This window comes from Mastigoproctus giganteus, chromosome 1, assembly GCF_048544385.1.
Source record: "Mastigoproctus giganteus isolate SK-2022 chromosome 1, ASM4854438v1, whole genome shotgun sequence".
Lineage (NCBI taxonomy): Eukaryota > Metazoa > Arthropoda > Arachnida > Uropygi > Thelyphonidae > Mastigoproctus > Mastigoproctus giganteus.
In genome coordinates, this window is record NC_143575.1 from 54,354,537 (window position 1) to 54,379,418 (window position 24,882).

The window sequence follows — 24,882 nt, forward strand, 5'->3', positions numbered from 1 at the left end:
ACATCCTTCTTGAAATGAGGCTTCCAGGCCTGTATACAGTACTCTAGGTGTGGCCTGACCATTTCCTTATACAAGGGAATAATCACCTCCTTATCCCTGCTAGAAAAATTCCTATATATCATTGACAATACACCATGAGCTACTCTTGCAGCCCATCTGCACTGCTCAGAGAACTTCATATCTGCCTGCACAACCACCCCCAGGTCCCTTTCATTATCTACCACTGTCAGTGTAGTACCACAGAGTTGATACGTTGCTCTGGGGTTGCTGTTTCCCATATGTAGTACTTTACATTTGTCAATGTTAAACTTCATTTTCCACCTCTCAGCCCATCTGCTCAACCTTTCCAGATCCTGTTGCAGCAGCATAGTGTCAGTAGTGTCCTTGACAACCCTGCCAACCTTCGTATCGTCTGCAAACTTGGACATTAAGCTTGATATACCATCATCAATATCATTTATAAATACAGAAAACAATAAAGGACCCAATAGTGAACCCTGAGGGACTCCACTAATAACATTAGTCCACAATGAGCAGTGTCCATTGATTACCACTCTCTGTCTTCTCCCCCTCAACAACCCCTTTATCCATAGCAGCAATTTGCCTCCAATGCCACACTGCTCCAATTTGTGCAGCAGTCTTCCATGTGCAACAGTATCAAAAGCCTTTCTAAGATCCAAGTATATAATATCAAAGTTATTCCCTGCATCCAGTTCTTTTGTGACTGCATCATAGTATCCAATCAAATTGGTCAGGCAAGACTTCCCCTTAACAAAACCATGCTGTGTCCGAGCTATAACTGAAGTCTTGTCTAGATGATCCTGCAGTGCTTCTTTAACCAGTGCCTCCATTAATTTTCCGGGAACAGAAGTTAAACTCACAGGTCTATAATTACTTGTGTCAGCCTTTGATCCTCCTTTGTGAATTGGGGTCACATTTGCACATCTGCAGTCCATGGGTACCTCCCCTGAGTCCAAGGAAGCTCTCATAATTATGGCTAAGGGTTTGCTTACTTCCTTTGCTGCCTCCTTTAATATAACTGGATAGATCCCATCCACCCCAGGTGCCTTTCTTGTGTTTATCTTAAACAATTTCTCCTCCACTTTAGTCTCAGTTACTACAAGATTCTCTAGCTTACTGCCAGAGTTGAATACACCTCTGGCATTCCCCTCGCTGAATAACTCCTCATGTGTGAATGTCGATGCAAAATATTCATTTAGTTTGTTAGCTACCTGTGCTGGATCATCAACAGTTGACCCATCGATATCAAGTGGACCAATCTGATTCATCCCCTTCCTTCTAGAGTTTACATAAGTAAAGAACTCTTTGCTGTTTTTCTTCGCATCCCTTGCCAAGGATTTCTCGTAATCTGCCTTTGCCTGCCTAACCTCCTTTGTAACTTGGTTACAGATCAACTTGTATCTATCATAGGCTTCTGTGTCACGTGTTTATTTGTATGTATCCCATGCATTTTTCTTCTCTGCCATATGCCTCATTAGTTCATCTGACATCCATTTAGGCCTAAACCTTGAACAATATTTCTTAGTTGGTATGTAAAGCCTAGTAACTTCCAAGATAAGTTCTTTGAATGCTTCCCATTTTGAATTTGCTGTTGGTAACATCATCAGTTGATCCCACTGTATAGAATTTAAATACTGTCTCAGTCCATCGTAGTCGCCTTTACGAAAGCAATACCCCTTCCCTTTACCCCTAATGGTAGTTACCTCTTTGAGTAAATCCCACTTCAGAACACTGTGATCACTGCCACCTAGTGGTTCATTTATCTGTAGATTCTTAATGCATGAAGAATCACTACTGATAATCAAATCAAGAGTATTACTCCCTCTAGTTGCCTCCCGAACATACTGATGTAGAAAACAATCATCCAATAAATCCACAAAGCCTTGCTAGTGTGTGAGTGAGCAGCCCCCAAATTCCAGTCAATATCTGTGAAATTAAAATCCCCCATTATAAGACTCTCTGATTTACTGGCCCACTCTATTTCTCTGTACAGTTTCTTATTATACTCATCAGAGTCATTAGGCCTATAGCACACTCCTACTCTCAATTTTGATCTCCCAATGCTTATGTCACACCAAACTGACTCGACACTGCACTGTCCAGCGATGTCGACTGGCTTCACTTCCTTGGATTTTATGTGTTTCTTAACTAATAGCATAACCCCTCCTCCCTTCCTATCCTGTCTATCCTTTCTGTAGACATTGTACTCCCCAAATTCCAGTTCTGCATTCCTTATATCTGTGTGACTCCATCTCTCTGAAATCCCAACAATATTTGCCTTTGATGTTTTGAGCAATACCTCAAATTTATTTACTAAACCTAAACCATTTACGATTTGCAGATGACATTGTGGTCATAAGCCATGATCCCAAAGAATTAGAGGAAAATCTTAATCAGTTATGCACAGCTAGTAAGGATTTTGGACTAAAGATGAATATGGCTAAAACAAAAGTAATGATGAACAAGTATGCCACAGAAAGGGAAATAATGATTGAAGGAGCAGTAATTGAAAAGGTGGAGTCATATACTTATCTGGGACAAGTTATTAGCGGTAATAATGATAAATGGCTGCAAGTCAAGAGAAGAATAAATTTTGGATGGATAGCATTCAGGAAATATAGTCACATACTGAAGAGCAATATCCCAGTTTGTCTGAAACGTAAAATAATGAACCAATGTATACTCCCCACCATGACTTATGGAAGTGAAACTTGGGCACTCACCAAAAGAATGGAAGAGAAGCTGAGAACTACACAGAGAAGAATGGAACGAATCATATTGGGAATCAGACTCTTAGATAAGAAGAGAAACACATGGATTAAGCAACAAACTCAAGTAAAGGACATTCTTATCAAAACTAAAGAACTAAAATGGTCTTGGGCAGGGACACATAGCTCGAAGACATGATGACAGATGGACTAAGAAAATAACAGAATGGTATCCAAGAGGAGCTAGAAGAAAACCTGGAAGACAAAGGCGGAGATGGATAGATGAAATTCATGAGTTTGTGGGTAGTAAATGAATGGCCAGTGCTCAAAACAGAAGGAACTGGAAAGTTACTGGAGAGGCCTTCATCCTGCTGTGGATTGAAAATGGCTGATGATGATGATGGGACTATCTAAAAGGAATTTGTCCCTCCTTGCCAGACTGTCAACAGAAAGTTCTACTGCGACGTCCTGAGGCAGTTAAGGGAAGCCTCAGGAGGAATGTCCAGAGAAGTGGCACACAAAGCACTGGGCCCTTCATCATGACAATGTGCCAGCCCACACACTGGATGTAAAAAATAATTTTGATATCATATACTTAGATTTTAGTAAAGCCTTTGACAGTGTTCCACATGAAAGAGTGCTGTACCTACTGTCACACTGCTCCAATCTGTACAGCACTCTTTGATAGTGTTCCACATGAAAGAGTGCTGTACAGATTGGAGCAGTGTGACAGTAGGAACAAGTTACTAGTACAGATAAGTCATGGTTAATTGGCAAAAGACAGTGGGTATTAATGGATACAGCTCTTCTTGGACTAATCTCATTAGTGGAGTCCCTCAGGGTTCAAGTGCTGGGCCCCTTATTGTTTTCAATATTTATTAACAATATTGATGAAGGCATATCTAAGTAAGTTTAATGTCTAAGTTTGCCAAGATGAAAAAAAAAAAGGTTGGTAAGGTAGTTAATGACATGAATAAAGGTAAACTATTGCACTAAGAGCTAGAGAAATTATGCTGTTGGGATGAGAAGTGGCAACTGAGGTTTAACATTGATAAATATAATGCTGCATATGGGTAGCAATAATTCCAGAATAACATATCATTTGGGAGGGTTCAACACAGAAGGCAGTGGAAAATGAAAAATACCTACATAACTGTACAGTCCAACATGAAGTTCGCTTGCTAGGACAGCTCATGGGGTTCTGTTGGCGATATATAAGAATTATGCCAGCATTGACAAGGAAGTGATTATCCCATTGTACAAGACAAATGGTTAGGCAGCACCTCGAATATTGAAAATAAGTAATGTAAACAGGTCTGAATGCTCATTTCAGCCAGGATCTGTTGGAATGGGTAGAGAGGAGATATTGAAAATAAGTAATGTAAACAGGTCTGAATGCTCATTTCAGCCAGGATCTGTTGGAATGGGTAGAGAGGAGAACAAGATTAGTCAGGAACAAAAAAAAGAGTATTCTTACCGTGAAAAACTTCAGTTCTGCAAATTGTACTACCTGGAAACAAGGCACCTATGAGGAGACCTGACTGAAGTGTGGCATCCTTACTCTTTCTCACACAAGACACATAAGCGGATCAAATTTAAATTGAAACAGCATGGTTGCAGGATAGATGTGTGAAAATTAGCTTTCAGTCAGAGAGTAACTGATTTTTGGAACAAATGTCTGTCTGGCATTTCTGAATAAATATAAGAAAGGATTAGACAAATTACTGAAAGGGATGGACAGATGATATGGGCAGATTTTTTTTTTCTTTTTTTGGCTTATAATATTTATAAACCCAGCCAAATAAAAAAAGAAGAAGATGGATCAAATGCATCAGGTCCAGATGACTCACTGAAATACTTTCTTTTCCACTTGTTGGCAAAATAATGTTATACAGTTGAAAAGAAAATACTTAAATTTAATAACTTAATTATTAAGTAGATATTTTAAACTCAAGAGAGCTTCTAGCAGTAATAACACTAATATTAAAACATGCCCACATGTTGGTTGGGTTTTTTAAGTACACAGTGCATTGATACAATAAATCATTATTTATATCATGATTTTTTATAATTCTACACCCAAATTGAAATTTCTATCAATTTGTATCAACAAGCTCTGTATCATAAGAAATGGCTCAATACTCTGCCATTACTTATAATGCTAGCAAGAAACCGCAATATTGCCTACAAATTTCAGTGTTTTTCTCATTAAAGTAGCAATTATGAGAAAAAGCCTCAAGACATTTTCTCATATCTTCTTTCATAACCTCATGCCATGCTTAGAGATGCTTATTGCCATCTATCCAGCACATTTGTAGTTTTAAAACAGCAAGTGTAAAAATTTATCAAAGCGGATTTTACCTGAAAGATCCTGAGAGGTCTACTTGTACATACAGGAGATGTGGATTAACAAGATGCCGATATTTATTTAAAAATTTTGAGACTGTATCAGGTCCAGATGAATCACTGAAATATTTTCCACTTGTTAGAAAAATAACGTTATTGAGCTGAAAAGAAAATAACTTAATTTTTATTATGGTAGCTGTTTTACACTCATGATAGCCTCTAGTGGCAATAAAGTGTTTGTTTTTGACTAGCTAACAATACTGCTTTCTATAAAAGCTACACAAATTACTAATTTAAGCATAAATGGCATGTACAAAATCAATGGTCTGAATAAAATTTTAAATTCTGATCTACAATGAGGAAATTGATTCTTGCAATTTAATCTTAAGTAGTCATTATATTACATTACATATTTAAACAGTATTTGAAAGTATAATGTATAACATTCATCAGCAAATTTATAAATCAATAAATAATCCATTAAAAAAGGAGTAAAAATAGAGAAAACAACCATTAATATGCTCTACTTTTATTAAACCCATCTATTTCAACCAAAATATGAGTGTGTGAATTCATTACAATGCACCAAATATGTATACTTCTGCAAATATTGAGCTATGCTGCATTTCTCTCTTTTAAATTTGATATTTTTTTGAATGGTGATACAAACACAAAAAGTCACTGGTACTATAATACTCTGTACCATGAATGTAGAGCCTAGAGGAACTTGTCTCGTAATTGCTGCAGATTCTAATTTTTTTTTTTTTTTGGAAATATATAGGAAGGAAGGCTGTTGAAAGAACTACCTTCCTTCCTACAGAGTTGCTAGAGACCAAAAATAGAAGTAATAAATGAAGAAGTTAAGTTGGTTTGGCAAATTTCATTTTCAACCATGAAGGGATGTTGGCAACTTCATGTACAAGTTAGGAACAAAGAATTGGAATTACAGAAGTCAATTCAGAAGAATAATGCCCAAGAAATATTTATAAAAACAACAAGCAGCACAGACTAAATATATGTGTGATAGGCATCATTAATTAACCTGAATGCCTTCATTTGAACAAAATCAAAAAGGACATTATTCCATGGTGGAGTGTATCTGTGATAACAAATGTAACTCAACTTGTTTTGTAATTATTACTTAGAACCAATAAATGAAGAATTTTGCTCAATATATACATGGTGAAAAATGTTCAATTTTAACTTTAATTTATATATATTTTGGTAAAATTAATCAGACTATGCAATAGCCTCACAGATTTCAAGAGACTAGTGCACAGACCCTGTAAACTTTTTGGTTGCAACTAAGATGATCTAATAGGGCTAAACAATTTGCATGGTATTCCACTTTGATAATCCTGGTCAAGAATTGATTTCTAAGTTGATAAAATGGTGAAAAGATAACAAAAAATGTTTTAAGTCAAATGTATTTGACTTAAAAACTAGCCAAGAAATTTTAAATATATATATATATATATATATAACAATAATTTCACAAATAATCAAAGCTTTTCCTGGTTTAATTTCAACAGCCTATAGGAATGCTCCTAATCTCTACAATGCAGTGAAGATATTATTTATGTTGAGTAGAAATGTTTTTTGGTGTTTATAACTTACTGGTAAACATAAACCCATAATAAATTCATGACCTTGAATTTATTTTGCAATGCAAGATAAACTGACCTTTGTCCCTTGATTTACTTGTTTTGTAATTATTAGTCAGAACCAAGAAATGAAAAATTCTGCTCAATGTTTATATGATGAGAAGTGATCAATTTTAACTTTAATTTATATATTTTTTTAGTAAAATGAAATAGATAAATTGAACTAAACCATGCCCTAGCCCAATAGATTTCATGGGGCTACTGCATGGTCCCTGCAAAATTTTTGGTTGCAACTGGGATGATATACTCAGGATTATCTGGGTGCAAAGGGTAACAGAAGAGAAAGAATCCATTCTTGCCAGAAAATTCTGAAAATTATACACAGTATTTAGAAAACAGTCAAACAGAACCATAAGATTTTAGCATTAAGTGATGTTAAAGGTACAAAAATCTTGTATACTGAAAACTCCTTGATACAATAAAAAAAAAGTCTCATTAAACATCATGAGCATCAGTATTATATGAACAGAATTGAACAGATGAAAACAATCCTGAACACGTACATGGATTCTACATAATCATAATAATAAAACCATTTGATGTTGAGCATTCTCAGTGTTAAACATTTCACTTATGGTAACTACAAAAGAGAAATAAATCAGCCTCTCCTACCATTTCTGCACTTCTGGGGCTTCATCATTCAGCTATAAACCTACTACACTACCAATACATTTCACAACTAAACAGCATAAGCCAATTAAGCCATTTTCTCATGCGTCACGTGAATACAGGAGACAAAAATAAATCTGAAGGTGCAGCTATCAGACCATTTAGGAATGCTAGCTAAAAGTGAACAAATGATGTAAACTTGTCATTTTACTTTTTTAATCATTTACTAATCAGTAGAAAAGTTATCAAGCATTGTTAAGGTAAGCAATTTTGGGTTAAATTTCAAGGTAAAAAAAAAATTTACAGCACAAGTCAAAAAAATTCAGAAGCTTCATAATCTAAATGGATGTTCTGATGAAAGTTGAAAAGTGCTAAGTGAAAAAAAATTAGAAAATTAAAATTACTATGAGAGATGTCAAAATAGTGGAACAAACTTTAAGCAATACCTTTTACAAATAATACTGGACAATTTAAGTATAAATGATAATTTTATATTTTCTGATACAGTACTATTTTTTTCCCTAAATCTGCTAGATGGGTTACAAAATTGTATAATGTACATATAACTTAATTACAGGCAGTTCTTGATTTACCTGATGGATGTGTTACTGAAAATCATAATTTATATTGAAATACTGTAATCAAATCCTCAGGTACATGAGCTATGCATGACCAGTGTTCAATCCCCGTGATTACTAAATATGGTGCTGTTTCTTGTATATTCTGTGAACTCTTCTGACCGTGTGTTCATTCTGGAGTATTAACAGAAAATTTATTTATTTATTTATTTTCCTACAGACTCAATGTATTGATTGGACTATATTCTTCACTCAATTTTTTTGAAACAAAGTTAAAATGTATGTGCAATTTAACTTTAACAATAAAACATAACCTACTGATGAAAAAACAAAATTTTTATAACTCAATTAACACGATGGCTCCAAAAACTGCTTATGATTGCCTTGTGATAAGTTAGTTTGTGATTTATTCAGACATGGAGTCAAAGATATAGGCTTTTCTTGAATAAAATTAAGATTAATCTATTGTTTTAAAGTCTTAATAACATGTCTATTCAGCTTTCTTCTTATCTTCAGGGAAGCTGCTTGCGGTAGAGAACAATTTTTTTCTAATACCCAGGGAAATGCATTCCTCATTATGGTAATTATCTGCTACAGTTTCCTGGGCTTCAGTGAGCATAGAAAATAAATCAGGGATAGTTCAGTGGGAGAAGACAGAGAGTGGTTATTAATGGACACTGGAAAAATGTTATTAGTGAAGTTAAAATTGATCAATTCTCATCATATAAATATTGAACAGAATTTTTCATTTCTTGGTTCTGACTAATAATTAAAAAACAAGTAAATCAGGGACAAAGGTCAGGGTTGAGTGAGAAATAGCAGTTTTTGAAGTTTAACATTGACAAATGCAAGGTACTGTATATGGGTAGCAGTAATTTCCAGATTAATGTACAAACTGTGTGGTACTACACTGAGGGTAGTGTCAAATAAAGAGGACATGGGGTAATTGTACACTCAGATATAAAGTTCTCTGAGCAGTGTAGGTAGGCTGCTAGAACAGCTAATGGGGTTTTGTAAACGATTTACAGGAATTCTGCTAGCAGGGATAGAGGGGTAATTATTCCATTGTACAAGGCAATGGTTAAGTCACATTTTGAGTGCTGCATAAGGGTCTGGAGGCCTCATTTTAGGAAAGATGTATTTCTGTTGGAATGGTCAGAAAAGGGCAAAAGGAGGTGGAACAAAAGAGTGGTCTTTCAAAGGAGAGCTTCAGTTTTGAAATTTGCAGCATCTAGAGATCAGGCACCTGAAATGTGATCTGATTCAGGTGTTTAAGGCTTTAAATGGATTGAGCAAGCTCAATACTGACGACATTCTGCCTTTTGCTCAGACTATACACATGAGGGAGGGGGCATAAATTCAAATTGAGAGAGATAGTTACAGGAGAGATACATGGAAATTTTCTTTCATCGAGCAGGTAGTTGAAACAAACTACCATCTCTACTGCAGTGGAAGTGGTCAGTTTGAATAGGTCACCAATGGTAGAAGTTTAGTGAATAAATTTGATGAATTTAAGGTCTGGTCAAAAAATCAAAGATATAGTTGGGATCTCACTGATGTGTTTTCACACGGGTATAAGGAATGCAGAATTCGAATTTGGGGAGTACAATGTGTACAGAAAGGATAGACAGGATAGGAAGGGAGGAGGGTTATGCTGTTAGTAAAGAAATACAAACTCTAAGGAAGTGCATCCAGTAGACATGGGTAGACAGTTTGAGTCAGTTTGGTGAACATAAGCACTGATAAAGCAAATTTGGGAGTAGGAGTATGTTATAGGCCTGACTCTGATAAGTACAATGAACAACTGTACAGAGAAATAGTGGCCCAGTAAATCAGATTGTCTTATAATGGAGGAGTTTAACTTCCCAGATATAGACTGGAATTTATGGGTTGGTTACTCGTGCACTAGCAAGGCTTTCATGGATTTATTGGATGATTGTTTTCTACAGCAGCATGATCGAGAAGCAACCACAGGTAGTAATACTCTTTATCAGATTATCAGCAGTGATCCTTCATGCATTAAGAATCTGCAGATAAAGGAACCACTAAGTGGCAGTGATCATGGTGTGCTATGTGGAATTTACTCGAAGATGTAACTACCATCAGGGGTAAAGGGGAGGGTTTTTGCTTTCATAAAGGTGACTACAGTGGTCTCAGACAGTTTTTAAATTCTATACAGTAGGACCAACTGATGTTACAAACAGCAAATTCTAAATGAGAAGCATTCCAAAAATTAATCTTGAAAGCTGTTGTTGTTATTATTTGGTTTTTAGGAGCATTAGCAACTAAGGCCATATTGCTCCAGGGATATGCGGTGGTCATTCCCTGACCTTTCCGCATCCTCCGTATTTGGTGGTCACGGGCTCGAACCCCGGTCTAATCAATAAGCGTGTGATATGCACTTTTGCTCCTGCCCACTTGGCTCCGGAGGAGCCCCATCTTGGAAGCTACTAGGCTTTTCATGCCACCTAAGAAATATTGTTCAAGGTTTAGGCCTAAATGGATGTCAGATGAATGAAGGAGACTTGTGGCAGAGAAGAAAAATGCATGGAATGTATATAAACTAACAGTTGACACAGAAGCCTATGGTAGATATAAGCTGGTCTGTAATCAATAATCGAGTCACAAAGGAGGCTAGACAGGAGAAGGCAGAATATGAGAAATTTTTGGCAAAAGATGCAAAGTAAAACAGCAAAGACTTCTTTATTTATGTAAACTCTGGAAGGAAGGGGATGAATCAGATTGACTCAATTGATATCGATGGTTCGGCTGTTGATGATCTCCCTCAGATAGCTGACAAACTGAATGAGAATTTTGCATCTCATTCAAAAAGAACTGAGGAGATATTCAGTGAGTGGAATGCCAGAAGTTTATCAAACTTTGGCAGGGAGCTAAATGATTTTTTAATAACTGAGAGCAAATTGGCAGAGGAATTGTTGAAGTTAAACATAACAAAAGCACCAGGGGTGGATGGGATGTATCCAGTTATAAGTAAGCAAATCCTGAGCCATAATTATGAGAGATTCCTTGACCTCTGGGAGGTCTCCATGGACTGGAGATGTGCAAATGTGTACCCAATTCACAAAGGGGTGGATCAGAGAGTGTATTAGCATTAGTAGAGGCATTTGATGCAAGAAAGCAAGCTTATACAGCATCAGCCAAAAAAAACCAAAAAAAGAAAACCACTTCCGTTTCACCCATCTGTTTGTTTGAAATACCTGTCCAGCTGAGCCTTAAACTTATTTAGGCTATCAACTTCCACGACAAGGGATGGAAGTCTGTTCCACCAACCAACCACCCGCTGGCTAAAGGCAAATTTCCGAACGTCTATCCTACATCCGTCTTTCCTCAATTTGAATTTATGCCCTCTCAGGTGATTATTCTGAGCAAGAGGCAGAATCCCATCAGCACTGAGCATGCTCAAACCATTCAAGGCTTTATACACCTCTATCAGATCACCTCACTGGTGCCTAGTCTCCAGACTGTAATTTACAAAACTTAAGGCTTTCTTCGTAAGAGCACCCCTTTGTTCCATTCACTAATCTAGTTGCCCTTCTCTGTACTCATTCTAGCAGCTCTACATCCTTCTTGAAATGAGACCTTCAGACCTGTATACAGTACTCTAGGTGTGGCCTGACCATTGCCTTATACAAGGGAATAATCACCTCCTTATCCCTGCTAGAAAAATTCCTATATATCATTGACAATACACCATGAGCTACTCTTGCAGCCCATCTGCACTGTTCAGGGAACTTCATATCTGCCTGCACAACCACCCCCAGGTCCCTTTCATTCTCTACCACTGTCAGTGTAGTACCACAGAGTTGATACGTTGCTCTGGGGTTGCTGTTTCCCATATGTAGTACTTTACATTTGTCAATGTTAAACTTCATTTGCCACCTCTCAGCCTATCTCGTCAACCTTTCCAGATCATGTTGCAGCAGCATAGTGTTCAGTAGTGTCCTTGACAACCCTGCCAACCTTCGTATCATCTGCAAACTTGGACATTAAGCTTGATATACCATCATCAATATCATCTATAAATACAGAAAACAATAATGGACCCAACAGTGAACCCTGAGGGACTCCACTAATAACATTAGTCCATAAAGAACAGTGTCCATTGATTACCACTCTCTGTATTCTCCCCCTCAACCACCCCCTTTATCCATAGCAGCAATTTGCCTCCAATGCCACACTGCTCCAATTTGTGCAGCAGTCTTCCATGTGCAACAGTATCAAAAGCCTTTCTAAGATCCAAGTATATAATATCGAAGTACTTCCCTGCATCCGGGTCTTTTGTGACTGCATCATAGTATCCAATCAAATTGGTCAGGCAAGACTTCCCCTTAACAAAACCATGCTCTGTCCGAGCTATAACTAAAGTCTTGTCTAGATGATCCTGTAGTGCTTCTTTAACCAGTGCCTCCATTAATTTTCCTGGAACAGAAGTTAAACTCACAGGTCTATAATTACTTGTGTCAGCCTTTGATCCTCCTTTGTTAATTGGGGTCACATTTGCACATCTCCAGTCTGTGGGTACCTCCCCTGAATCCAAGGAAGCTCTCATAATTATGGCTAAGGGTTTGCTTACTTCCTTTGCTGCCTCCTTTAATATAACTGGATAGATCCCATCCACCCCAGGTGCCTTTCTTGTGTTTACCTTCAGCAATATCTCCACTTTACTCTCATTTATTACAATATTCTCTAGCTTACTGCCAGAGTTGAATATACCTCTGGCATTCCCCTCGCTGAATAACTATTCATGTGTGAATGTCGATGCAAAATATTCATTTAGTTTGTTAGCTACCTGAGCAGGATCATCAACAGTTGACCCATTGATATCAAGTGGACCAATCTGATTCATCCCCTTCCTTCTAGAGTTAACATAAGTAAAGAACTCTTTGCTGTTTTTTTATGCATCCCTTGCCAAAGATTTCTTGTAATCTGCCTTCGCCTACCTAACCTCCTTTGTAACTTGGTTACAGATCAACTTGTATCTATCATAGGCTTCTGTGTCACGTGTTAATTTGTATGTATCCCATGCATTTTTCTTCTCTGCCATATGTCTCATTAGTTCATCTGACATCCATTTAGGCCTAAACCTTGAACAATATTTCTTAGTTGGTATGTAAAGCCTAGTAGCTTCCAAGATAAGTTCTTTGAATGCTTCCCATTTTGAATTTGCTGTTGGTAACATCATCAGTTCGTCCCACAGTATAGAATTTAAATACTGTCTCAGTCCATCGTAGTCGCCTTTACGAAAGCAATAACCATTCCCTTTACCCCTAATAGTAGCTACCTCTTTGAGTAAATCCCACTTCAGTACACTGTGATCACTGCCACCTAGTGGTTCATTTATCAGCAGATTCTAAATGCATGAAGAATCACTACTGATAATCAAATCAAGAGTATTACTCCCTCTAGTTGCCTCCCAAACATGCTGATGTAGAAAACAATCATCCAATAAATCCACAAAGCCTTGCTAGTGTGTGAGTGAGCAGCCCCCAAATTCCAGTCAATATCTGTGAAATTAAAATCCCCCATTATAAGACTCTCTGAGTTACTGGCCCACTCTATTTCCCTGTACAGTTTCTTATTATACTCATCAGAGTCATTAGGCCTATAGCACACTCGTACTCTCAATTTTTATCTCCCAATGCTTATGTCACACCATACTGACTCGACACTGCACTGTCCAGCGATGTCGACTGGCTTCACTTCCTTGGATTTTGTGTGTTTCTTAACCAATAGCATAACCCCTCCTCCCTTCCTATCTTGTCTATCCTTTCTGTAGACGTTGTACTCCCCAAATTCCAGTTCTGCATTCCTTATATCTGTGTGACACCACGTCTCTGATATCTCAACAATATCTGCCTTTGATGTTTTGAGCAATACCTCAAATTCATCAAATTTATTTACTAAACTCCTAGCATTGGTGTACACGCAAGTATACATGCACCTGTTTCTATTCTTAGCTACCCTAACACAACCAATGTGTTTACTTGTACCGCAATGACTCCCAGCAGTCTCTGAAATATCCTGCATCTTGTTTTTCAGGCTTCTGCTCATTCCAATAGAAGCAGTACAAGAATCTCTTTTACCTCTGCCAGTGGCTACTGTTAATCTATTAGTCTTTGTCTCCCCCCCAAGCTAGCAGTTTTCCGACCCACCTAACACTGCCTCGATAGCATCAGCAAATATTCTTGCACCCTTTCTATTTAAGTGTATCCCATCACTGTAGAAGCAGTCTCTCCTATTAACAAGTACAGTCCAGGCTGAAAAAAATTCTACCCTTTGAGCCTTGCACAATCTTTCTATGGCCAAATTGATCGACAAGGCTCTCATCATATACTCCCTCCTATCGTGTCTGGGCAGAATTGCAGACACTTTCAAATTCAACCCTAAAGTGACACGAGTAATTACAGACCTGTTAGTTTAACTTCTGCTCTGGGGAAATTAATGGAGGTACTCGTTAAAGAAGCACTGTAGGATCATCTAGACAAGACTGCAGTTACAGTTCGGACACAGGATCGGTTTGTTAAGGGGAAGACTTGTCTGACCAATTTGATTGGATATTATGATGTGGTCACAAAGGAACTGGATGCAAAAAATAATTTTAATATCATATACTTGGATTTTTAGAAAGCTTTTGATACTGATGCACATGGAAGACTACTGTACAAATTGCAGCAGTATGGCATTAAGGGCAACTTGCTGCTATGGATAAAGATATAGTTGAGTGGGAGAAGACAGAGTGTCGTGGACTAATGTTATTAGTGGAGACCTCCAGAGTTCAGTGTTGGGACCATTGTTGTTTTCTGTATTCATTAATGATATTGATGAAGATATATCAGGCTTAATATAGTAGTTTGCAAACTTTACAAAGGTTGTTAATGACACTAATGACAGTACACTACTTTTTTTTTTTTTTTATGTAAACCCCAAACATGAGAGGTATTAGAACCTATAGTACTTAATAATGAACTTGGGTTAGAGGTTGAGAAGATGAAATAAGATATTTGTTGACACTGGACTTGAACTTCTGTAGACTGTAATTTACAGGAAATACGTATGAAGGAAGGTTGTTCCAGAAAACGGCAGTTGAATGAATAAACAAAGAAGACGAAAAGTTGGTTCTGTGAGTTTGAAGTTGGACAGTAAATGGATGTTGGCTGGTGGCGGCACATGTTGGACTGTTTTGAAAGAGAGAGCAGGAATTATAGAAGCCAATTCAGAAGAACAGTGCCCATGGAAGTATCTGTAGAAGAGGCATGCAGCAGAAACAGTACGTCCATGAGACAGCGAGTGGAGAGACTCTGTTAGAGATGAATCATTAATTAACCTGACTGCCCTCTTCTGAATGGAATCAAGAGCCTGAGAGAGGTTTTAGGGGCACCACCCCAGATGTGGGAACAATATTCCATGGCAGGGCGGATTTGCAATTGATACAGAGTGAGCAGCTGGTTGGAAGAAAAGTAATGCCGAGAGCGAAAGAGAAAACCAAGTTTTTTAGATGCAGAGGAAGAAATATTTGTAATGTGCTTGTGCCAAGAGAGATTAGATGTCAGGGTAATCCCCAAAAGAGATATATCATTTTGCCTAGAAATCGGAGTGTCACTAAAGATAAGCATAGGAGCAGAAGAATCCTTTTTGTGAGATATAAGACAAGACTGAGTTTTAGAAGGGTTGAAATCAACTAAGTTGTCTTTGCCCCACTGGAGAATTACCTGAAGATCAGCATTTAAGGAATTGGTAGCATATTTTCGAGAAGTTGAAGCTGATTGAGTAGGACAAGGTTTCACAAAATGGAAAGTGGAATGCAATGTGCTATCATCAGCAAAACTATGAATAGGATTTCCAGTCAATGGAAGAAGGTCATTAATATACAAGAGGAAAAGAGTGGGGGAAGAACTGAACTTGAATCTTGGGGGACACCGGCATTAGTGGAGAAGTTAGAAGACAGAGAGCCATCTACCATCACCCTCAGTGAGCGATCAGAGAGAAAACTGGATAACCAATTACTAAAACAGTTGGAAAACCATAAGATGGAAGCTTGTTTAGAAGACTTTATGCCAAACACAATCAAAAGCCTTTGAGATGTCAAGAGCAACTACTTGTGTTTCACTGAACCTTTCCATTGAATTAGTCCATAAATGGATAGCATAAGCCAGAATATCACCAGTGGATCGACACTGACTGAATCCATACTGGCGATCGTTGATCAGACGGAAGGTTTCTAGGTAGTTTAAGAGTTGGCGGTTAATTGATTTCTTCATTACTTTAGAAAGAGTAGAAGTAATTGCAATGGGACGATAATTGGATGGGAGGGATTTGTCACCCTTTTTATGATCTAAAACTGCAAAAAGGATCTAAAAAAAATTGAGCAGATGGGTTCAGATGAGAGGTTGCAACTGAAGTTTAACATTGACAAATGTAAAGTAATGCATATGGGTAGCAGTAACCCCAGGTAACATATCAACTGTGTGGTACAGGGTAGTGGAGAATGAAAAGGCCTGGGGGGATAATTGGGAAAAGTCAATGAATTTTCTGAGCAATGCAGGCAGTCTGCAAGAGTAGCTCATGGTGTCTTGTCAATGATATACACACCATGTTTACATGTCAATGATATACATGGTGGTTGCTGGAAGAAACTTCTGTCACTGTGGAAGTTGACAGCTTAAATAAATTCAAGGCAGAACTAGACAAACAATTGGAGTGGATGGATTTGGTGAAATTGAAAAGTTTTTTTTTTTTTTTTTTTAAATGGCTGATGCTATTAAGCTTGTTTACTTGCATTATATACCTCTACTAATGCTAAAATCAAGGAACAGTTAGACACACTATTGGAGGGGATGGATAGGTGATGAGTGGTTTCTTTTTTTTTTTTTTTTTTTGCTGATGCTTTAATGGCTTGCTTTCTTGTGTCATTTACTACTACTAATACCTGGTGTGTAGCTACCTAAGGGGTCATATATTATTTCTTCTGTATCTTCTTTATATTTCCTCTGCTTTTCCTCTTCCTTAGACTTCCACTATTTCTTCAAATTTTCTCTACTGTCCATTTTTGTTTTATCTGGACTGGCACCTCATTTCAGAGTTCCTCTGAATATGTCTTCCACTGTTTTTCTATATCATCTTTTCAGAATTCTTCAAACCTAGCTGTTCTTTAAACTTGTTTAAACTTGTTTAAAGAACAGCTAGGTTTGAAGAATTCTGAAAAGATGATATAGAAAAACAGTGGAAGACAGTTTAACTTCAATTTTTTCATCTTTTTATTTCTTTTCTTTTAGAAGGCAGTCAATATTTGTTTTATGACTTTTAAATGAAACAGTGGTCTCATACTTTATCCTCATAATAGATGGGTGAGAAACTTCTAAATAATAAGAAAAACCAGTTTGAACAATGCACAATAAGATTTTTATGGAATTCAAAACAGCACATCTAAACAAACCAAAGAAACATTAGAGAGAATAGCTGCATATGCTAGTGCATATACAAGTGTTCCTTCCAATTCAATTTTTATTTTGTGCCACCTATGAAATCATATATGGAAGTGTGCATAAACAGAGTTTATGTTTATTGAAGATCTATTAATTGACAATATTGGAACTTAACAACTAATAATTGAATAAAAAACTTCAAGAAATAAAATTAAGGATAATTCCACACTTTATATATACAGTAAATGTTTTAAAATCTGGCTCCCTTAGGGATTGGGAGGTGCTGGATTTTGAAAATTTCCAGATTTTATAGTTATATTATTCTAAGATCAATAAATATTAAGCACAAACAGATGGATTTAATTACATCTGTAAATATTTATAATGATTTTCTTGCCTTTTCAACTGTTTTTGCAGGCAGCACAATTTAAAGTGTAGATATACTGATAGCCTTATAATTGAGTTTTGTACCACTATTAAATTAAATTAAATTACAATGTCCCTATGAAATTGACACACAGTTGCCAAATTGTTATGGTTATTACATTAATGATTATCATTATTTTCTTGATTACTTGTTTATTAAATTTAAGTTAAGGCTTTAAAAATAAAATTTTAAATTTGAAGTTAATCTTAATGTTGTCTGGAATTCCTAAGATTTACTTTTCCTTATTAAGATGTTTGGTATCTTCTTTTTGCTGAGAGCTTCTTCAAGATATCTGTATGGAATAGGTAGTACTAAGCATTGTGGAAGGTAACTCTTTTCTTGTGAATTGCAGTGCTTCTGAAACATTTTATGAAGTAGGCTTCTTTGAAGTTTCTTCTGGAGTATGATGAATCTGTTGTTAGAAGTATGGTGTTGGAGAAATCCCAAGTGCCTCTGCAGGAAAGGGAATGTGCAGCTGTTTTGGACTTTTTGATTCTGCCATGTTCAGTGTCTTGCTAATGCTCTTGTATCCTTTTGTTGAGCTTTCCATATGTTTCTCTATGATATAACAGCTGCACTTGCCTTTCTTTCCTGCAGAGGCATATGGGATTTCTCCAATACCATAGTGCTAACAACAGATTCATTGTACTCCAGAAGAACCTTCAATGAAGTCTACTTCATAAAATGTTTAAGAAGCTCCGCAATCAACAAGAAGAAAGGGGTTAACTGCCACAATGCTTTTTACAACCTATTCCATACAGTTAGTTTGAAGAAAAGTCTCAGATTCCAAATCTCTTAATAAGGAAAAAGATTCCAAATCTCTTAATAAGGAAAATTAAATTCATGGAGTCCCAGTCAAAATTAAAATTAACTTCAAATGTAAAATTTAACTTTTAAAGCCTTAACTTAAATTTGATAAACAATTAATCAACAAAATAATAATTATTATTATCATTATAATTAATCATAACAATTTGACAACTGTTTGGCAATTTTATAGGGACATTTTAATTTAATAGTAGTATAACACAATCAATCAAATACTTAATGTGCCAATCTAATAACCCATAACAGATTAAAAAGTTTAGAAATATCCATTGATGTACTCTCAAGCTGGCTCACCCCCCTCCAATCCCCTTAACCTTAGAACCATCCTAATCTTCCTCCATAATATATCCCTGTACCCAAAATCCCCTTGGTTTGCCACAACCCCCACCATTCACTACGCCAAGTCAACTCCAACCTATATAAACAGTCAGTGCACTCCTTCCACCCCAGTCTTCCCCAACTGGACAAAGAGACTCCACTCCTGAATCACATTAACAGGTAAGCCCTTCCAACTAATTTAGAGAGTTACTGTAGTGATTTTTTATAAACTATCTTAATTAATTAATTAAATTTATAAGATAGAAAAAGTGTAATAATTATGACAATTGTACATGTAAAGGAGTACAGTATAATTAGAATACATTGTATTGTAAATAATCAAATATCATTATCAAATTGAAAACTTGTAGCACCACTCCTCGAACAATGTTCTATTCCCCATAGGCCTCAACACAGGAAAAAGTGAGTTCTTGAAATGTTGCCATACTATAAATGGTTTAAGTGTTTGGCATTGAGGTGGTTTAGTTTCTTTAAATTGTATCATTTTGATAATAAATTACTTAATCTACCACATGATACAATAACGTATTGTCTATCAATTCATTAACATAATAATGAACAATCATATAGATCCCCTCTTTCAAGTAACTATAAACTTGCCTTTGTAATAAGCCCTAGCACCAGGGCCTAGGCAAACTAGGCATGTGCTTAGGGCCCGTACTTAGAGGGGGGACTCATATAAATGGCATGGACATAGCCAAAATCGGCGATACCCAGTAGTGTAATAACAAGCAAGGGTGCTCGTGTTCCTTATAAAATTTGCAAATAAAATATACTTTCAAATTGTAATGTAGCCTCTAGTCAAAATGTGTGTGGCAAAAAAACTTTGCTAAGAATTTATATAACATTACCTATTAGTAATTCTAACGGAGAAAGATATTTTTCAACCTTAAAAAGGGTTAAAAATTATTTAAGAACTTCTATGTATCAGGAAAAATTGTCTTCTTTGTCAGTTCTAGAATTGGATAATTGATAAATTTTCTGAAATAAGGGCTGGGGGGGGAGAATTCTAGTACAACTAATAATTAGTTGGATAAAAATTGTTTCATTCAAACACTAACTGAGTTTTGATATTGTAACATCATAATACAAATCTGGTTTGTTTTGAGCAATATCTTCAATTATACCATATTAAATATATTCAATGAAAAATGTCACTTTACAACGTTATTACTCATACTTTGCATAGATGGGTATACTTTTGTTTTTGTCATTTTCTGTAGTGAATTTTTATAGTTTGTGTCTCAATTTTAATTTTGTTTTGTAGAGTAATAGTTGTTTCAAATCATTGGAGATAATTGAATAAACATATTATTTTGCAATATAACTGAGTCTCTAAGTGGCTGATATGTTCTACTAAATAAGCACCTTTCTGTGGCTGATATGTTCTATTAATTAAGCATCTTTCTGTGTTTGATATTCCACAAGTTAATTTTTGTTTTGCAAAATATAATCATCCATATCAAATAACAAGTATTCAACTGTATGGTATTGAACAAACAGCCACCTCATCTTAGAGCAAAATAGTATAATATCAGTAATTAAAAAAAAAAAGTTTCAAGCAAGAATCACTGACAAGGTGACAACTTCTTGAATGTGCCATTGGTGCCATGACTTCACAAATAGGCACCAAAACCTATCCATTTATCATTATTATTATTAATCCAAAAACATTAAATATCATTTCATAATAAACATTTTTACAGGGCCCCCAAAAAAAAAACTTGAGGACATGCCTAGGCCTGCATGTCCTCAAGTTAGTTCTGCTTAGTACTGCACTATTTTCAACAGATAGTTATTGTTATTTGGTTTGGTTTTTAGGAGCATTAGCAACTAAGGCCATATTGCTCCGGGGATATATGGTGGTCATTCCCTGACCTTTCCGCATCCTCCATATTTGGTGACTCACAGGCTCGAACCCCGGTCTAATCAAGGAGCATGTGCTACGCACTGCTGCTCCTGCCCACCTGGCTATGGAGGCGCCTTCAGCAGATAGCCTGCTTTAGCTATATTACAAGTTTGAATACTGGTTACATATACCAGATGGCAGCTCACACTGAAGAACTTCTTTATAATTGTTTTTGTCCATGTTGTCTGTAGCAACTAAATGCTATCTAATGAGGAACCAGTTATTCCCAAAACAGGCTGTCATAGCAGTCTCATCTTTTAAATAAATGAACAATTAATCATTTGGAGAAGGCAACTGTATGATAGTAGTGCAATATCACGGCAACTCATTGCAAAGGAAGTTTTTTCTGTTGTGAGAATTAAGACCATTGCATTTGTAGTTTAAATCCTGTTGGTTGTAAAAACAAATTAAAGGACAAGATAGTCCTGCAAGCATCTTATAACAAAAGAAATGTCATGCGAGTTTTGTGTGGATTCTTAAAGATAAATGCAATCAATGATATGAGTGCTTTCTTAATATTTCCAGATTGTAACATGCCAGATTTTACAGTTTTACTATATTAAGCAAATCATATTTTACACTTTTGCTTGAACTACATATTTTATATACACATTAAGCTAAATTTTAAAAAATAGAAAAAAAGTCAGGGAGTATTCAGAAATAAAAATAAGGAAAGATGATTCTAAAATATTTGTAGTATATAAAATTAAATCATATATATGTGGATTGAGTAACAAAATCAGTGGCCTCATACTTTATCTATCTACCCATCTCTGCCCTCAAGAATTTTTTGTAAAATTTCTTGTTAAAATTTGTTACTTTATGCATGACAAAACCAAGAGGTACCAAGAGGATCACAGATACCAAGAGGGAAAAAATTAATCATTTTAATCTCCTATTATTTCAGAATGATTTGATTTGATTTGATTTGATTTCGGTTTTAATGGCGCAAAAACAACTACGGTTATATTGCGCCAGGAAACGATTAAAATATCAACAAAGAAATTCTGGTAACCTTTAAAAAGGTTACCTCGTCAAATTGTTATTTATATATGTGTGTATATGTTAATAGCTTGTATAAACTTAAAAACTGCCGACACGTGGTCGTTGTCTGATAAAATCTGACTGAGTGTATAAGGCTCAGTCGGATGAGTAAAAGCGGTAAAATATATATTGCGAACATGGGTAAAATTAACGCAATCTATTAAAATATGCTTTATTGATAAAATGGTGTCGCAAGACTCGCACATAGGAGGGTCATCCGCCCTCAGCAGAAACGAATGTGTCAGATGACTGTGTCCTATGCGGAGTCGGGCAAGAACAACTTCCTCGCTCCGATTCCTGCGCAGACTAGACTGCCATGTTTCTATTACAGGCTTTATTTGATATAATTTATTTGTTCTCTGTCTGTGCCATAGTTCTTGCCATTGGGAATATATCTTTTTGCGTATTATTTGCCTGTAGTCTGTATAGGGGACTAACAGGCAACGATTATGAGTGGGTGTTGCTGATTTGGCTGCAGCGTCAGCCAAATCATTTCCCTTTATCCCAATGTGGCTAGGAATCCAGCAGAAGCGGATATCAAACTTGCATTCATAAAGAGAATGTCTCTTCTGCTGAATCCGACAAAGAACTGGATGAGAATTGTGTCTCAGAGATAATAAAGCCTGTAATACACTCAAAGAATCGGAATATATTATTGACCTTTGGAATTGACAAGTTCGAATGTGATCCAAGGCTAGCTCTATAGCATACAGCTCTGCAGTGTATATGCTGGATTCGGGAGGAATCTGCTGAGATATTATAGTGTCCGGAAAGACAGCAGCAGATCCTACGCACGATTCAGACTTCGAGCCGTCTGTGTAAACGGGCAGGAAGTCTGAGTGCTCAGCTTGGTGTGCAGAGTAGAGCTGCTGGTAGACAGATGATGAGGTCTCAGACTTTACCCATTTCTTAAGGGATAAGTCGCACGGTGGGGGATGAGCATGCCAGGGTGGAAGAGTTTCTTTTGGTGTTTGTGCCACCTTGTCTACCATGATGTTAAACTCTCTGATTAGCTCTTGGACACGAATACCAAAAGGTCGGTTGGCAGTCTGACGAGTATTGTACAAGTTTTCCCAACGTGGCTCAAAAACGGATGCCCACGTAGGATGGTCTGGCAGGGATTTCAACTTTAAAGCATAGTTTAAAGACAACTGCTTACGTCGAAGGGATAACGATGGTTCGCTTGCTTCGACGTATAAGCTCTGGACAGGAGATGTTCGAAAAGCTCCAGTAGCGATACGGATAGCCTGATGGTGGACAGGGTCCAGCCATCGGAGGACACTATCTCTAGCTGAGGAGTATACCTGGGACCCGTAGTCTAATTTGGGTCGTACAAGTGCACGGTAAAGCCGCAGTAGGGTGCATCGATCTGCTCCCCAACGCGTTGAGGAGAGAGAGCGGAGAATATTGAGTCCCCTCGTGCATTTTGTACGAAGCTGACGAATATGTTCGAGAAAGGTCAGCTTTTTATCAAACACAAGTCCCAAGAATTTTGTGTCTGACACTACTGGAATAACATTTTGTCCGAGCCTTAATTCAGGTTCAGGATGAAGATTATGCTTGCGACAAAAGTGTACGCAAACGGTCTTCTTCGGCGAGAACCTGAAGCCATTAGCAAGTGCCCAGGAATTAAGACGATCAGTGGCTTTCTGCAGTTGTCTTTCAATAACCCTCATGTTGCATGACTGACAAAATATGCTAAAGTCATCAACATAGAGGGCACAGTTTACAGTTGGAGGAAGTTGTTCTGTGATGGAATTGACTTTGATGGCAAAAAGCGTGACACTTAATACTGATCCTTGTGGTACTCCCTCCTCTTGGCTGAAGGGACGAGAGAGTGAGGATCCCACACGAACTTGGAAAGATCGATTGGCCAAAAAGTTTTTAATAAAAATGGGGAGTTGCCCCCTAAGGCCTAGGCTATGCAGATCTTTTAATATGCCAAATCTCCAAGTTGTGTCATATGCTTTCTCCATGTCAAAGAACACCGACACCAAGTGTTCGCGTTTTAGGAAAGCATCCCGGACGGATGCTTCCAATCTAATGAGATGGTCCAAAGTGGACCGATTCTTTCGGAAGCCACATTGGATGCTGGAGAGAAGGTCATTTGTTTCTAAATACCATATTAAACGAGAATTGACCATTCTCTCCAGGATTTTGCACAGACAGCTAGTCAGAGCAATAGGACGATAATTGGTGGTAATTTTTGGATCCTTTCCTGGCTTAGGAAAGGCAAGAACGATTGGCTTTCGTCAGGAATCCGGAAACTGCCCCTCAGTAAAGATTCTGTTATACAGAAGGAGCAGACAATCCATAGATTTTGGTGAAAGATGTTTAATCATTTCATAATGGATGCCATCTGGTCCAACAGCACTTGCTTTGGAAAGAGTGAGGGCTCTTTTCAGTTCCTCTATAGTGAATGCCCCGTTGCAGGGATAGAGGCCTTTGGCCTTAAAATTAAGTGCTTGTTTTTCCATTTTATTTTTCAGGACCAGGAACTCTGGGGAGTACGAGGATGTTGCGGAGATGTTAGAGAATGTTTCCCCAAGAGCATTGGCTATTGCAGTTGGATCTGCAATAGCGCATCCATTATAATCTAGGATTGAAGAAGGGTGGGATGTATATTTTCCCTTCATTTTCCGGATTTTATCCCAGACTACCTTAGAGTTGGTAGACTGGTTAATAGATGATGTAAAACGGATCCACGATTCCTTTTGACTCTGACGACGGATGTAGCGTGCTTTGGCTCGTGCACGTTTGAAGGTTATAAGGTTGTTCGTAGTGGGATATCGGCGAAATATCCCCCACACTTTGTTTTGAGCCTTTTTTGCTGCTGTGCATTGTGAATTCCACCAAGGTTTGGGAAATGGTGGAAACCGGGCTGATGTTTTTGGGACAGCATTAGCAGCTGCTTGGATGATGATTTCTGTGATGTACTTGATTGCGTCATTGATCGGCTCTTGACT

The 24,882-nt window shown here is 37.1% G+C and overlaps 1 protein-coding gene across 3 annotated transcripts in view; it reads right to left on the reverse strand.

The window, feature by feature from the left end:
• LOC150090805 (telomerase protein component 1-like) overlaps positions 1-24,882 on the reverse strand; it is an 827,340-nt gene that overhangs the window by 550,929 nt on the left and 251,529 nt on the right. For all 3 annotated transcript variants that reach the window (XM_090372947.1, XM_090372938.1, XM_090372956.1), the window contains exon 16: positions 5,091-5,236. In XM_090372947.1, coding sequence (XP_090229073.1) covers positions 5,091-5,236 — 146 coding nt within the window. The remainder of the gene's footprint in view (positions 1-5,090; positions 5,237-24,882) is intronic.